The sequence below is a fragment of the Neodiprion lecontei genome, chromosome 2 (genome assembly GCF_021901455.1).
Source record: "Neodiprion lecontei isolate iyNeoLeco1 chromosome 2, iyNeoLeco1.1, whole genome shotgun sequence".
Taxonomy (NCBI): domain Eukaryota; kingdom Metazoa; phylum Arthropoda; class Insecta; order Hymenoptera; family Diprionidae; genus Neodiprion; species Neodiprion lecontei.
This window is the reverse complement of record NC_060261.1, coordinates 34,984,241-35,001,296: the sequence shown is the minus strand read 5'-3', so window position 1 is coordinate 35,001,296 and position 17,056 is coordinate 34,984,241. Positions and strand designations below refer to the sequence as shown.

The window sequence follows — 17,056 nt, the reverse complement described above, 5'->3', positions numbered from 1 at the left end:
ATTATTCAGCAATAAAAAACTGAAGCGATATTATTTTTGAATAAAAGTGATTTAAACGCGAAACTGAAGCTTGTTTAATTGTTATTCACAATAAATGTTTGAGTTAACAAGCAATTTTTCTTAACATTCAAAATATCGTTCCGGATTCTACAAAAGCAAACTTTATCCAACAAACAATTGTTTCTTTTCTTTTTTTGAAAACGTAGACACCTAGATACATACGATCTATAGATACGTGGCATATCGTGCGTGAGCGTTTCATTGTTTGTATAACCTAGGAGGGGGGAGGCGGTTCATATTTGTTCTGAGAATTCTGACTTTCACCCTTAAGAGTCGTAGCTGGTTGTGTAAACTGCGGGAAGAACGGGAAATTGAATGCGTGCATTGCGAGAAGCGACGTTCCTCTCGACGTTCGAATAAAATAACTAACTTCTTTTTCTTCTTCCTCTTCCTTCTCGTTTCCTCTTCCTGTCATCGGCATTTTCCCCCAGTATCAACGCTTTTCAAACCCTCTTCACTCTTTTGAACGTTTTAAACCTTATCTTTTTTTTATTCGCGCACGTTCTCGATACGCGGGTATCTCGGTTAGTGTTCAAGTATCCGATTCTACAACATTTACCAAATACATAAAAAAAAAAAAAGGTTGACCGGTTCTCCCATCCAACTTCAGCTCTTCGGGGCATCGCCATCCTGCACGCTTAATCGAGCATTAATAAATTACTCGGGGGCAAAAGTATGCCGAGAGGGCGTGACAATCTCATGCCGAGATACGGACGTGAAGCACGAGGTTTATAATTTGATATCCTATCCTATCCTCGAACAATCCATCTTCTCGCCGCGGTCTCATTTCCGCGGTCAGTCCAAAGTTGTTTGTTCTTTTTTTTCCATTCGTCTCTCTCTCTCACTCTCTCTACCCTTCTCTTTTTCTTCCCTTATAATGACCTTAAAATCGGAAAGCTCGAGCTTATCCGGGAAACAAATTTCGTCGACGTGCGGCGAATTGATACTCTGCAGTTTTTGCACATCCCTGGCAGGTAGGAATATATGTAACGTATGAATTTTGGATTTTATACAGGGGTTAGCAGCCTGAGGCTATCAAAGAATATTATTTTTCACTCTTAACTTTGATAACAATCTCGATGTATAATAATAATAATTTTTGCGAAACGCGAACCGTGGGCTATAATTTTATACAGCTTGAAACACGATCGAATATCCCTGTTTCTTGCGGGCTTACAAGTATATGGGGCATTCCTTAGCATTTATAGCCCAGGGGTTAACCAGCTGCGACTGATACACGGTGTCCACGATAAATTCCATGAAACTTTCGCCGGCGATTATTTTTTTGTTTATTTTATTTAGAAAAATGTGATTTTTCACATTGAGATAAGAGTTTACTTACCGTTAACAAACGTATATTTATGGATATGGTGAAACAAATGTTTCGTTATTATTATCAAACTTTAGTTGAGCAAAATACGATTTGTCAACTATTAACAAAGTTCCATCGATCACTATTTGACTAAACTAAAATTTGATAATAACAACAAAACATCTATTTCCCCGTATCGAAATATACGTTTTTTAACGGTAGATAAACTCATCTATCAGTGCAACAAAGAAAAAATGGGGACACGGAAGAATGGATTCTGGCGTTACGTTTCTCGCTAACCTGTAGTCAACTTTTTGCGATACAAATCACAGAGAAGCGATATCAGCTTGTATTTTAAGGGAAGAAAGAACGGAAGGTGATTAAGCGAGAGTCGAGGGCACGCGGTAGAAAGGGATCGGAATGCCCGTTACACCTCGCTAAACGTTGAGCTGGATTTAAATACATTTGAATACCGCGGTGTTGGTGTTAATTGACGTCACCGGGACTCCCGTAGCAGCGGCTTCCATCCGTTCCTTTTCCGAGTCCGGTGGAAATCAGTTTAACGAACAGGTGTAAGTAGAAATCGATACCGCGAGGAAGGTGCAAGCCGCTACCGACTCGGGGGTTGTTTTCCCTTCCCTTGGCTTCCGTTCCTCCGTCCTCCTTTGTCCCGGTATTATTTGAGCGCATGCAGCATGCGGAGCTCCGCGGTGCAGCGCGGCAGCGTGTTAACGACCACCGGAGCTTTTCCTCTTCCGGGATTCTACAAGGGTACAGTATACTCTAAGCCTTTGAAGACACGTGGGTACCTGGCCGCGTCGTCAAAGTTCAAATGCCGCTGATGCTAATCCGCGTTACTCGGTGAACAAGGGAACCTCGACGACTCGAATATGCCCGGTCGAAATGCCGGTTCGCACACCAGACGACGAAGACGAGGAGAGGAAGTTGAGGTGGGGGAACTTTCCGCCCGAGCTTTTCACCGAATAGTCAAGTGGGGCCTTCAGGCTTTCCTCTTTCCGCGGCGTTTATCCCCGCCGTTTCCGGTTCTTAGGCAACCAGGTAGGCCTCCTCTTCTACCCCCATCCCCCAACCGGATTTTCCACCGCACAGAATGGGCATCTTCCTGAGGGGCTTAAGCTCTCCGCTTCTGATCCCCCTTCCCCCTTATCATGCGGTCGACATTGTCTCTCTTCGAGTTGTTCCGCAGCCACCCGAATCCCCAGTCAAGCCGCGCTATCGTCGTGTCGAGGTTTAACGTAGGTACACTTTAGGTGCGCGTGTGTGTGCGTCTCTATGCAGGCCCGTGTTCTTCACCTTTATCTCTATTTATCTTGGGTTCTTTGTCACGATTTTTCGGATCGACCCCTTCACGGAGGACTAGGTACCTTGTCCGAAGTATTGACTAGTCGACGATTATCACATTTGTTGATAAACTATGTCGCGTTTATAGGATTTTTACCTCGTGATGCTGTAGCCATGGTTCTGCCTCGGTACAACGTTTCGTATAGAAAAATTGTGCGCTGTATGATCGAAAAATTACATTTGAAACTGCAAATATTAGGACTGTTGGCCGACTCTGCTGTTTGGTTTATGCTTATTCGAATTTCGTGTGTACCATACCTGTCGTTCCGGTTCGGATATTGTGATTTTTTTCTTTTTTTTATGCCAGGGTGTACACTGTGGTACTGGTACAAAAACAGACATTTGGAAAGGGGGTATAGACAATTATTGCTATAAATGGGAAAAACGGTGTTTTCAAATTTTACTTTTGTTTTACATTCCAATTACGAGTCGCTGCAGTAGAATAAAAAATAAGAATTGAGTACGGCTTAGAATGGAGGTGGAAGCTTTATACAAGCTTATAGATAACTATTTATTTTAAATCAATGATTGTGTGTCGAACAAGCAAGCAGAACGTGCCAACAATCCATACATGCCTGTAACGACACACGCATTCTGACACTTTGCATGTCCGTATTCATCTGCGTACCTCTACAGCAAATCCTTCACGTTGAAAATACCGATGCATGCGGCGCTCTCTAATGCGGTACTAATCGGAGTTCTCCGTATGCAAATGAAACGAACAATCCTACGCCGAAAAATATGCACAACATTTGCGCGACAACAATGCGCAAACTCATTCATCGGCTCGCTGCTGTTAAAAAAAGAAAACGAGAGAACGAAAAATGAATAACCAATAATACTCTCTGCACCGATAACAACGGATTCGTCGATTTCAACGTAATTTGTCAAGTGCTATGGTTGAAAAATTCTATCATGTTTGAACAATCAAATTCGCGATATGCGAGAATATATTCGGATTAACTGCACGACAGTAAAATAACGAAGTTGAACAGTGCGTGTCCTTGTCAAGAACGAGTCGACGCACCGAATTTCCATCACGCCGACCTGCAGCAGGAAAGGAATTTCATTGTTAACTATCAAACTCGTGCAGCACACCTTACAGAATGAAAAAAAATTTCCCCGTTGCTTACTTTTTCAGGACTCAGAAAAGTTTACCCGTATTACTTCACCTTCACGACGTTCACGAAAGGGCGCTGGGTGGGTGAAAAAATCCTTGAAGTATTCGCCAGGGAGTTTCGCGCCCATCCGGCCGAGGAGTACGAGAGGTGCATCAGGGCAGGAACGCTGACGGTTAACTACCAGAGGGTCGAGATCGACTACAGACTCCGGCACAACGACCTTCTGGCGAACGTCGTCCACAGGTACGTCCTCGAAATTCACTCGAGCCGAATTCCGACCCCCTTGAACCTACGCGATTAACGCCCGATCCGCGTCTAATTCGCAACGTCGTCTAGGCGTGACGAGTTCGACGTCGTCGTCGCCCTTTCTCCACCTTCCGATACGCACCCTGATAACGCCGCGGGAACAACGGTGTGAATAAGATAATACGCAGAAGAAAGAACGGAACGGAACCTTCGTACGAAAGCGTCAGGGTCGCGTGCGCATTCCTGATACTCTTGAGTACAAACGTACGTGTGCGTGTGTGGGAATCGGTTCGATCCTTGACACACATTACCGCGGCGCTTTGTGTCTTCGCATGTACCGCAAACGGCATCGAGATATATCATTCATGCGGGAGATAGTATCTTGCGGTATGTACCTAACTTATGTACGCCGGTACGTGTGTCGGTGTGCACCTACCTTGTTGTATTTTACTCTACCCCGCGCGGTGTTGCTTGGTAGTTATAATACCGCAACAGCTGTGGGGAGCTTTTTTTTTCCTTCCGATCTATCGTACAGGCATAATATCACGGCTATTTCGGAAACAGGATCGCCGTTATCCGGGTAAAACAATACACCCGCATTTTCCTTCTTCACCCTGACTTTGTCGCGAAATCTAAACCGAACGTTTGCGTTTGCGTTGGGTTCACTTTCAACGTGATATCTTTATAACGAGTTTTCGGGCTTCGAGGATAATGAGTCACTTTAATTTAATTGACTAACGAAGAAAGAAGATTCAGTCCCCTTTGCGCGGTCTTCTAATTTTTCGCGTGTACGATATAACGCAATTTCAGCTCTCTGTGTGGAAAGATGCCACGGATAATCAGATCCTTTCCCAATGTACTTGTAATTTTCAAGTATAATTGTATGTATACATATACACAGCGTTCGTTGATGATTCACAGCCCGTCTTCACACGCCTCAAGGCTTCTTTTTCCCGATGCAACTACTTCGGGTTATTACTCGGTTTTAACAACGCCGGGTATCGTCGGTAAAATTGTATCGAGCTGTTGCGTGAACCCGTTTCGCACTCTTCGAAGTGCGCTTAATGCAGCAAACTTTCCTCGATGTTAATTAATATATGCATGAATCGATAAACGCGTTTCAATACCTGCGCACTCGCATGCACGTATCGCCTGTTTGTCAAGGTTAAACTCGTTTCCAGGTATCGTCGTGGCATCGTCGATACCCGCGATTGAAAAGATTGGTTAATTTATTTGCAAACCGCGAATTAGCGCGCGTGACGATAATCCGGTCGAGTGCCTCGTTAATCGCGTTGGCCTCTGCGCGATGCGAAATTTGAAGAAATCTGCCGTAGTATCCTGCGGAAGAAAATCCTGGGATAAATCAGAGGGGGTTCTAAAGTAATTGTCAAGGGTGGAAACGACGAGGTGATAAAGAGACGAGGAAAACGGTACGCGATCCGTGAAATAACAATCTTACGCGTCTGCGGAAAAGATCGAGGAAAATTATTATTTTTATTTTTATTATTATTATTATAGATAGGGAAAAAACGTCGAGGATTCGTTTCGTCGACGAGGCGAAAACGAAATTTTCTTTACAACGGCGAAGACGTTGAGTTATACCGGTTATCGGTACCTGGAGTGAAAATTATCAACAGCGGACACCTTCGAGACCGGAAACCTTGTCCGCTGTTGAGAAGTGTCCGCTATTCGAAAAATGGTTAGTTCTTTATTTTTCATGCTACAAATTTATTCCAGGCAGTGTCCTCGCGTCTGTTATCAAGGGATATATTTTCCATCAGAGGCAATGCTTTTCCACCAGGGATTTCTAACGTGTCCGTTAATAGCATCTTCACCGTATACCTTATAATTCCGAGGAATCATTTTAATTATTTGATTTTATGCCAAGAAACGAAAAACGCCCAGGATCTTGAGTGTATAATATAATTAACACGGATTACGTTAACGCCTTCCACCGTCCTTCGTCGTTCAGTTGATCTCCAGCCGCGTTCGAGGTAATTTACTTAGTTGTTTTTTCTTCATTTTTCTCTCTCATCCTCAGTCTTTTTTTTTTTCATTATTTTTATTACGCGCACAAACGACCCTCAAACTTTGAGTTCGACGCGGATTCGACAACAAGTTTTTATTTTTCTAAAAAAGATTATTTTCAAACTTGATTCTTAATTCCGTGCAGTACGGAATGACTGTATATTAGCGCTGCGAATTGAGATTTTTTTTACCGACCCGAGGCCATCCCCCTGTGTAATCGCGGTGAGAAAAAACTTATACGCCCGCTTTCGAGGAACGTAATATGTCATTCCACGTTTTCGAATAATTTCACGAACAAATCCCCCCGCGGACAGACAGGGTAGGGGGGTGGATGGGAGGGTGGGATGGGACAAAAACCCCTCGGGACTTGCGAGGGTTTATGCATACACATACTGCGCTTACAGATATTCTCGAAGAATGTATTTATTCGCCGCAAGGCAACCGTATCACATTCACGGTGGGCGGGTTTTCACCCATCGCAAATTATTCGCATCGTATTTTTCGCAGATTTTTTCAAGTTCTTTGAAAATTTAACTCAAGTGTATTTATTTCCCATTCACCGACAAGTTTTGTTTTTTTTTTCATTCAAATAACTTTACACGTGATTTTAATGTATGTTGGATATTTCGAACATCTAAAAATCTGTTTTGTAAAATTATTGTTGAATTTTAAATAGTATTGTACGTTATTTAAATTTTGTAATTTTTCTTGTATAATGAATTATAGTCGGACCGTTGTTTTCCTATCCGCGCGGTTATGATATAATCGCGGAGTATAAAATTTTGATTGTAATTGAATACCGAAATTTGGAATTTGCCAAAATCAGTAAAGAAAATACGAATTACTAACGGCGAAGGCGTTTTATAGCGGGAATCTGCTATTGAACAAATCAACACCCGACGCGCTCGTAAAAAAATACACTTACCCCGGTCTTCCGTACGCGTGTCGGCTTTAAAGCTCAAGTATTCATCAACGTAGGTATACGAGCAGCAGCATTTCGTATGGTTCTCTGTTTTTACCGATTAAATATCATAAAGCGAGTCTGCAAAGAGCCCTCTTTAAGTAAAATGGAACAAAAATATAAAACATGCACCTACATAATAACATATACATAAACAGGTGTAATGTACGCTTAAAACGCTAAACGGTGACTTCTGCATTACATCGAATCTCGAAGATGCACCCAAAGTCCAAAAAAGAACCCTGCAACCGAAAGGAACGATGGAAATTTTGTTCATTTGATATTCGAATAAATTTTTTTTTTTTTTTAATCCGATTTTAGTTTCATGCTCATTTGAAAATGGGAAGAAAAATTTCATCGGACTTTTTCGAATTTCTCGTCTTGAAAGTTTATTTTTCGCAAGAAGGCAGGTGACATATCCGTGCAACTGCACACGGTCTTCTCTATTTTAGTTACATTTGTGTACCCGAATACAGAAGAGTAAGGCACAGGCAACTTTCTCAGCATACGGTTTATCTAATTTCAACTTGGACAGAGACAAGAGAGAATATAATTTTTTTCCTCGCACAAGACCAGCTTTTAGTATCTACCTATAAAACGCAAAGTCGTGCGACCCCAGAGAAACAACCTTTATGTACGTGTATCGAATGGCTCTTGGGTAATCGCAGGAGCATGACCGGTATAGGGATCGTATATAAGCTATGGTGAAATATATTGAAAGGTAAAAGGAGGCAGCTTCGCGTTTGATCAACCCGCGAGACCTGCAGGAACCTCATCTGTGCTGGTTGGACCCTGAAATTTGAAAACGAAAACCTGACCCCACATAATTCTATGCTTCGTTGGTTTTTAATTTTTTTTTTTTTTTCTACATCCTCCTCGTATTTCCCAAATAGGATTCTTACTGATCGGGTACACTAACGTCACGGATATCAAGTGAGTAATGCGATGCAGGAAAATACAACAAGTTGATGTTCATTTCTTGTCCTAACTTCAATTTTTATGCCCGTTCCCTTCGATGAAAAAAATTGGAGCAATCATTCATTCACTCATTTAGTTTACATCACATTATATTCACATCTGCAGGGTGTTAGAATCGTATAACCTCCCCCCTCCTCTATTTCCGGCTTCACGGCCCCTTCTAATGTTGAACCTGTGATTTGTTTTATCTCCAACCTGCGAGGAATAAATTCATTCTGAAAAGAATGAGAAATCATATGTTATTATCGCCTATAATCATATAGTTCAGCTTTAAACTACAAAATTTATAATTATATATATAATTTTATTAATATTATTAATTATAATATTAATTTATTAAAATTATATATATTAATTATATATAAATTTATAAAAATGATTCACTCTTCGTTCCCATATCCCTCAAATTTTCGCCCTCTCCTCCGCTCACATCGATTCCCCGCGCTTAATTAATAATAAATTAATTTTTTTTTTTTTGTTTCAATTGTCTAACAATACTCATGCTTGGTATATAGGTATATACCCATATACGTTGAAAATTCACCAAAATGATAAAGAACAACACGTATGTACGCATATATGTATGTATATAGAGAAATTGACGAATACATGAATATAGACATATCCTTATAAGCACAGGCCAACCTGTGACACGTATATATGTATCTGTATATAACCTATCGTATAATTGTTGCTATTATGTGCAAAGGTCGCGTAGCTCGACTAAACAAAGCCATGTTAAGCTGGTTACGATTGGTGTGTTGCAGACACGAGGTGCCGGTCACCTCGGAGCCGATCACGGTGGTGCACATGGACGAAGACTTGGTCGTGGTCAACAAGCCCGCATCTATCCCTGTAAGTGGTGTACTGCTAGAACTGTACTGCCAATCTGTCTCTCACTCTCGCTCTCCTACCATCTATACCTGTATATATATATAGTATATATACACACACACACACATGCATACATAAATATGAATACATACAAAATATATATATATATATATATGTATATATGTGCGCGTGTGTGTGTGTACATCTCACTTTCTTCACGCCTCTATTCTTCAATACTTTTTGCCTGTAAATATTCACCCCAATGTCTTCCGATGTACCTAGATACATGTGCGTGTACATATGTATCTTCGAATTTTCCTTATTTCTCATGTATCATATTGATGTAAATAAGTATTTTATAAAGAGATGACAGCGATAAGGTAACCGGAAGGTGATTATTTACTTTGTAAATTGGGATAACATTGGAGAGACTTACAATTAGTTACGATTCAATTTTTCGATCGAATTCTTCCAGAACAATCGATTTTTCCGACTCGTTGACAGTAATTGAATATCTTAGCCCTGAAGAACTCGGTATTGAATCACTTTAATTCGATTTGGAATCGATCGTATCGTTTCACTAGTTTGGAGTTGTTCCATTAGACTTTACAGGTCATGTATTCGTTAAATTTTAGGGTTTCGAGCTCTGCGGAAAAGAGGCCAACAGATTATCGTCTTATCAAAAAAAAAAAAAAACAAACTGCAAACACTTTTTCCATATTTATTCACAAAGACGTGCGATTTCCTTTGTGACATCCTTCAATTCTTGAGTAAATATATAGGGAAAATTTTTTGCCAAAAACTTTGTTCGCAATCTTTTTCCTTGGCGGAGAGGTAAATCGGAATCGACACTCTGCGAGTTTAGTCGAATTTCAATGCTTTGTGATTCGTGAAAATAATGACTGTTGTTCATGCCAAACCCGGTATCCTTGAGAATAAAGTTGAATTACTTGTTTTTCTCACGTATATATACACTTACGTTCTCGCTTAATCGTGCTAAGAATTCAAATGCGACACGCATCATCCAGCCTCGAACGTATGAACGCGATGAACAGATTATTTTACCGATTTCCTCAAGTGTATAAATAAGCGGTTAGCTACTCGCTAATAAACAAATATCCGAACGTCGCGGTTCAGGGTTAACGGGTGGCTCAGGTTTTCCCGAACGGTAAAAGGAAAAAGGAGTTATGATAAAATGCGCAAAAATTGAGCATTGAGCTATAGTCACGAATTTATTAAATACGTATACGAACTTTTTCCGTTCCCGGTTATTTTAGAACGAGCTTTCCTCGGACGGTTACGTAACCAACCGAACTGCTGTTAACACGCGACTTGTCTTTTCAAAGCATCGCGGATGCTACCTTCTAAACTTATAGTTTTAAATTTAGTTCTAAATGTAGTCGCGGCGCGAACAAACGATTCGTGACTTCGCACTGGCTGCCTGCATGCGTGTTCAACCTTTGAAGTCTGCTATTACTGGCTTCTCTGGGTTCGATTGTCAATCCTGTAGATCCCTCGTCCAACACTTTATGGAAGATGGCTCAAGTCCGCAGATCGTCGCCTCTTTCAGGCTACACCCTTCGGCCATTCGTAATTTTATACGCGATGTTTACAGTGAAATATGATTTTTCGGTCTCCCGAAAAATTTTCACCGTTATCTCTTTTCGGAAGAATTCTGAGAGACGATTTAAAAAGCAGAAGGAGCCACTCGAGCTAAGCTTTTGTACACATCCTACTCACACGTACAGGGATTTTGCCGCAGCAGCCGTGTGACGTTCGAAATACATATTTGCAATTTTTTATTCTTCTCAATCTTCTCTCCACTTATTTCCTTCAAAATTCTTTTCGCGAATTCTCGCCGGATCGGATATTACATATACAAATTTTGCCGTGCAAACATTACTATATACACATATTTTACCTTAACCCGGGGTAACCTGCGCGTGCCTCTCTTCCTTTCTCGTTCTCTCTCTCTCTCTCTCTCTCTCTCAAGGCTATCCGGTCTTTTTGAAAGTATAATTTTGACACAACTTATCTGTCTGCGCGTGTAACATGACCAACGCATTTCTCGCACAGAAACCACGTTATTATTTATTAATTAAAGTCCTCTGCAGAGTTCTTTGGTCAATGCTCCGCATGTCGCATGGCGGTAACTTACGTAGATTATTATTTATTTGTTTATTTTTTGTGTAAAAAGCTTGCACGACACACGTGTGTTGGAAACTCGTTATATTTTTTCTGATGCTCTTTCATCCAACTTCGATGTTGCGAAAAACTCAGTAGCTGAAACGCCACTTTGAACAACTTGTCGATTTTTCTTTCACGTTTCATTTCTATACTTTTAAATATAGTTACTATAGAGCCTCGACTGCTCACGATTAGTCTTTTCTCTTTGATATTTTTATCTGGACACTAACGCGACATGCGTGTCTTTAATTAACAAAACGAACTACAAAGGTTACCTGCTGCTATGTTGCTCGGTTGTTTTTTTCTTTTTTAATAAGTTTTATTTTTAGGTTTAAATCCTTCGTCTTCCTTGTTCTCTGTTATTCTGTTTGTTTTTCTTCTTTATCTTCTCAGACTCTATTCTCTTGATCAATTACTGCGGATTATATAACATTCTCCGTACCGTAGCAGTGCTTCTGTATTTTATCGATCGTCAGCTGTCTTACTGTAATTGCAATACATCCTGCCTGCCGTAAACGCCACAAAGAGATTTTAACGCGTCTCAGCGACTTCGGGAATCTCTTTGAAAGATCTATATGCATACAGTCACCGTTGTCTGGATATTGAGTCTTATATACTACTACGACTTACTTCTCCCCTTGAGATCTTGCGCCTTATTGATCGCGCCATGCATACCTGTGCAATAAATTTTAATTAACTAATCCGAAAACGGCTTCTCTGTGTAAAAATTATGCGATCAAAGCCAAGAAATTGTAACAACGTACATCTCTGGATTATTTTCTCTCCTCACTGTCGCCGTCTTTTTTTCGTCCTCATTTTTCCACTAACTGTTTTTTCTTAATTTTTTTCTTATGGTCTCTAATTACGTTTCATTGCTAGTCGGAGCCTTGCCCGCTCCTCAAGCTTACGTGAAGAAGACAGTTACGGGCAGAAAATTGGGTAAAATTGTATTACGCGAAATATTGCAAGGCGCACACCTACGTATAAGTATGAACATTGCACACAGACGTATAATAGTCGCCATGACAAGGACGGACTTGGTCCTTGACTCGCATTCGCGTTATGTGTCTCACTAGATGTGTCTTTCCGCTCTCTCTAAATTACCGGTTAATTGTCTCTCGACGTTTCCTGCGGCCAAACAATTTTGTTGTTCACCCTTTCGTCGGAATTAATTTTACCCCCCGCACGTAGTGCTGACGGGGGACGACGTATTCCGAGGATGATGTTGTTTTGCCAGAAAAGGGGGTAACCTCCGGTTTTTATATATGACAATAAACAAACAGGTATATCCTGTATTAAAATTCTAACACGCTCTCGTTATTTTCTAATGGATTTATTATCACACCGACTTGGCGTTTATCCTCCCCTCTCATTCTATTTATTATCACGGTATTATCACGCGATATTGATATCGCTTCAGTATGATATCATCATGACTCGCTAAGGGTGTACATAATATAAAGGTCTTCGTTTTGAATAACGAGTGTTCCTTCAAAACGTTGTATAATTTATTAGTATGTTCTCTATAAATTGGGTAAAGTCTTCGATTTGTCGGGTGGTTTTCCAAATATCTAACTTGAATTACGACGCGAGCTGCTTTCCTGTTTACAGGATTCTCTCATATGTATACACGTATGTACATTTGTTTATGCCTTTCCTTGCACTACAGCGTGTACGCAGCGTAGCACTAAAACCTAAACGTTGATTTGATGCGCAATATGTAGATTTTCATTTTCAGTCGAGAAAATAAACACGGTTTTCGCCAATAAAATTTCGGAACCTTTGTGTAGAGACCAAAAGACGAATAAATCATTGAATCAATAAATTATTCGGCATGAAACTATCAATGGATTGTGATCGATGATTATTCATCTAATATCCGTCAGAGTTCTAACTCTCATTTGTTTGAGTGTTATTTGAAACTTATATTACAATAAATCTGCCGATAATCTTCAATGTAGTAAGCGATATTTTTTGAGCCATGTAAAATAATTGAAATGCAATTATAGGTACATCCTTGCGGGCGGTACCGGCACAACACGGTCGTTTTCATCCTGGCCAAGGAGTACAACCTGAAGAATCTTCGCACCATTCACAGGCTTGACAGATTAACCAGTGGAATTTTACTCTTTGGACGAACGCCGAAGAAAGCTAGACAAATGGAGCATCAAATTAGAAATAGACAGGTTTGCAAAGAATCAGTATAAAGAGATAGCCTGTAACAAACGTTATTCTACTATGCAGAATAATATCTGGTAATCCATACGCACGGACAATGTAAAAAAAATATGTGTAATAGAAAAACTACGTCCAACTGCACTGATCGCCTAATTACATGTAATTATTGTTCTCATATGCCGTTATCTCGTACGCCACCAACAGTTATTAGATTTCTCCTTCGATATACTCGGGGAACTTCGTTAATTATCATGCATTACAAAACCGATACAATCGTACACGGGGAGAATGGATAAACGTTGCGGAATATATCTGTGTACGTAAAACGGGGCAAAAATTACATTGTCCATTTCTTATCCGTAAAATCAAATCAGTTTTCGTGTAAAATCTTGCTTTCGTAAACTTGATGATTTTTTACAGTTTGAGTCCCATTTTATGTTGGAATGAAGAGTGGGCTGAGTTTTAGAATTTTTTCAATGTTTTCATTGAATTTCGGTGTTTGCAAATCTGGGAAATTCAGAAGGAGCCGACCACAGGCCGCAGCTTAGCTTGGGCTTCTGAATTAATTGAAATATTTGAATATATTAAATAATTCACCAAAGTCGAGGCGAGTTTGCTTGGAACAAAATCTAATCGAAGGTAGAACACAGTTTGGTAATGTTAGAAAAGTTATTAGTATCACCGAGTATTTGAGACAAGAACTTAACCACGGCGAGGTGAAAGGCTTCATGGATCAATCACTCCGAACTGTAAGGCAGGCTCCTATGATTAAAAAATTTTTCTATTTTCCCCCCTCAGGTTCACAAAGAATATGTCTGCCGTGTTGACGGTGAGTTTCCGGAAGATGAGGTAGTCTGCGCGGAACCGATCGAGGTGGTATCGTACAAGATCGGAGTCTGCAAAGTGTCGGAGAAGGGCAAGGATTGCGTGACAACGTTCAAGCGGTTAAGTTTTAACGGAAAATCATCGGTGGTACTGTGCAAACCGCAGACAGGTCGCATGCATCAGATCAGAGTGCACCTTCAGTACCTGGGGTACCCGGTCGTCAACGATCCTCTCTACAACCACGTTGTATTTGGTCCGATGAAGGGAAAGGGTGGGAACATCGGAAAGACGGACGAAGAACTGGTCAAGGATTTGATTGGTATTCACAATGCCGAGAACTGGCTGGGGATGGACGGAGACTCCGAAATGAGTCTGTTCAAACCGAAACTCGATATCGAGGACCAGGTATTAGCCACGAACGACAAGGACGCCGCCTCGCCTTCCTCCTCACCCAGCCCACCCGAGGAGGACCTGAAAGCCCTCAAAGTCACAGTCGGAACACAGACTGGGTCGGAACCTCCGGACTCAAGTTTTGCAAATGAAAAAGTAACGACGGATCCCCACTGCTACGAGTGCAAAGTGAAGTACAGGGACCCGAAACCCTCCGATCTTGTGATGTACTTGCATGCGTGGCGTTATCGCGGTCCAGGATGGGAATACGAAACACCTCTGCCCGCCTGGGCAGGCACGGATTGGGGAAGAGAGTCGCCAGCTACCGAGGATTGATGACGATATTTTTATTACTCTGTATTTTGACCTGAACAGTTTCAAGAATATTATTTTCAATATCCTTATACCCCGTGCCTTCCATATTCGTTGTGAGCCAGGTGTTAGTCTAATGCCTCCCACGTACGGAACTCGATTTTCAATTACGCGAGAAAAGTGGCGATATTTGAGTCCGGCTAATTTGTGGGGGAGGACGTCGTTTTCCCAACAATCAGCATAATCTTCCCGTACCTCGAGTAAGAGGTAAATATGATCAGCGAGCTTACCATATCGTAGATTCGTTATCGATAATGAATAATGCAAAGAAAATTGAATATTACAATTTATCGTTCGTTTCGTCGTTCGCGTACTTAGCCACTTAATTTTATTTTATTTTCATTTTTCTCCCTTACTCATTATACTTTTACCATGCAATTTGTTACCCGTATTAATAAATGAGTCGACTATTGTTATTATTACTTATTAATATTACTGTTATCATCAACCATTCGCTGGTAGAATATTACTAATTATCATTGTAATTGTTTATTCTACAAAACTGTCGAGTGGATAGTTTTAATCAATTCAATATAGGCAAAGCAATGTAGAACACTTTGAATTCTGAGATAATATATCAAACTATATTTTCTCAACTCAATTACATTATACCATTGCTTATTTAGACACCGAAATTCTCTGCATTCGAGATTCATTATAGTCATTTAAGAAAGAATAATATCAGAATCAAATAAGAAATGGACTTGGGAAAGAAAATGAGTAATAGTAAAATATAAATATCGAATGGAAATCTATACATATGCAGGTATACATTGTAGGTCATACGGTATATTAAGAGATTTAAAGAGATTTAAAAAGAAAAGATGATGAGAAAATTCTTTTGAACCACTATAATGAACACCTATCACAAAAGACAGTGTGCGTGCTTACTAATCCGTAAATAATATAATTGAAATGCAACTGCATGTAACGATACGTATATCATACTTTATTTAAATACTAACGATATTTATATGCGAAAAAGACAGTCCATTTATTTGGCATAAAACTAGACATCAAGTCTGCTGTTGTAAGTGAGACGAGAGCTTTTGTACATACTGTATTCCTACGCATATTCTATGGCATAATATTATGGATTGTATTCAAGCGATATACGTGTATGATACTATGATATATTATATCAATGTTATTATTGTATCGTGCGGTAGTCAGCATAAAAACGTTAGAATTAGTGACTTTTATTGTATAATAAAGCCCAAAATGAATGAAAATTTGTCTAAGCCCGCTCAATGTCCTCTTGAAATGTGGAAATGATTTCTTTCCGTTTGCTGTACAGACATCGTTTGAATAATAATCTGTCGCAAGGAAAAAAAAAAAAATATGTCGAGGGCATACCGATACCGGTTTCATTTTTAATGTTTATTTCATTTCTGTCATTGCAACACTGTAGTTCAATACGTTAACTGAAGAGCATAAAAACGGATACCCCTGGGTAAATTTTTGTGACCAGTTTTCGGTAGAGGAGTGAGCCCAGGTGGGCCTGGAAGAGTAAGAGTGTTCTGCTCTAGCGACTCGACCTAACGAGTTGACACCGACATTCGTAGTAACCAAAGTAGTGTCAATATGTAAGCTTGAGATTGAGTCGATACAAAGTGAGTACATAAGACTTCTTGTCGACTGCGACTTGGAAATGTCGAGCAGCTCGATCATCCCCGTGAGATGAAGTGTAACCGCGTCTACCGCATACCACCCCCAACTACCGCCGAGCACCACTAACCACCGTCAACCACCTCCGACCACCTTTATCCTCCTCGTCCACCTCGGCCCCCTCCTCCCCCAACCCCTCGTCGTCGTCGTCCTCCTCGGCTACCTCCTACCACCCTCAACCACCTCCTACCACTTCCGACCACCTCCTACCATTTCCGAACACCTCCAACCACTTTAGACCATCTCCGACCACCTTCGTCCTCCGCGTCTACCGCGTTGTACTCGTTCTCCTCGACCTCCTCCGATCACCTAGTTAGCCTTACTTTTCTTCATTTTAGGAGCCGAAAATAACCCCTTTGCATTTTTGCCGAAAATTTTCGCGATTTTGAAAAGTGCTGCAATAAATTCTTTCATGCACTATTCGGACGTAATTTTGCAAAAGAAATCGATTAGGCGCAGTCCCAATACGCTGCGATCAACGCATCAAAAGTTACAGCCAAAAAACGAAAACCTGTGTTTTCGACATTTTTCAGC

General features: G+C 40.6%; 1 protein-coding gene across 4 annotated transcripts in view; it reads left to right on the top strand.

Annotated features, from left to right (window-relative positions):
* Positions 1 to 16,086, top strand: part of LOC107217714 (RNA pseudouridylate synthase domain-containing protein 2) — an 86,866-nt gene extending 70,780 nt beyond the window's left edge. For all 4 annotated transcript variants that reach the window (XM_015655352.2, XM_015655351.2, XM_046731004.1 and 1 more), the window contains 4 exons: positions 3,876 to 4,098; positions 8,836 to 8,923; positions 13,099 to 13,275; positions 14,066 to 16,086. In XM_015655352.2, coding sequence (XP_015510838.2) covers positions 3,876 to 4,098; positions 8,836 to 8,923; positions 13,099 to 13,275; positions 14,066 to 14,818 — 1,241 coding nt within the window. In that variant the 3' untranslated portion in view covers positions 14,819 to 16,086. The remainder of the gene's footprint in view (positions 1 to 3,875; positions 4,099 to 8,835; positions 8,924 to 13,098; positions 13,276 to 14,065) is intronic.
* Positions 16,087 to 17,056: the final 970 nt, after the last annotated feature.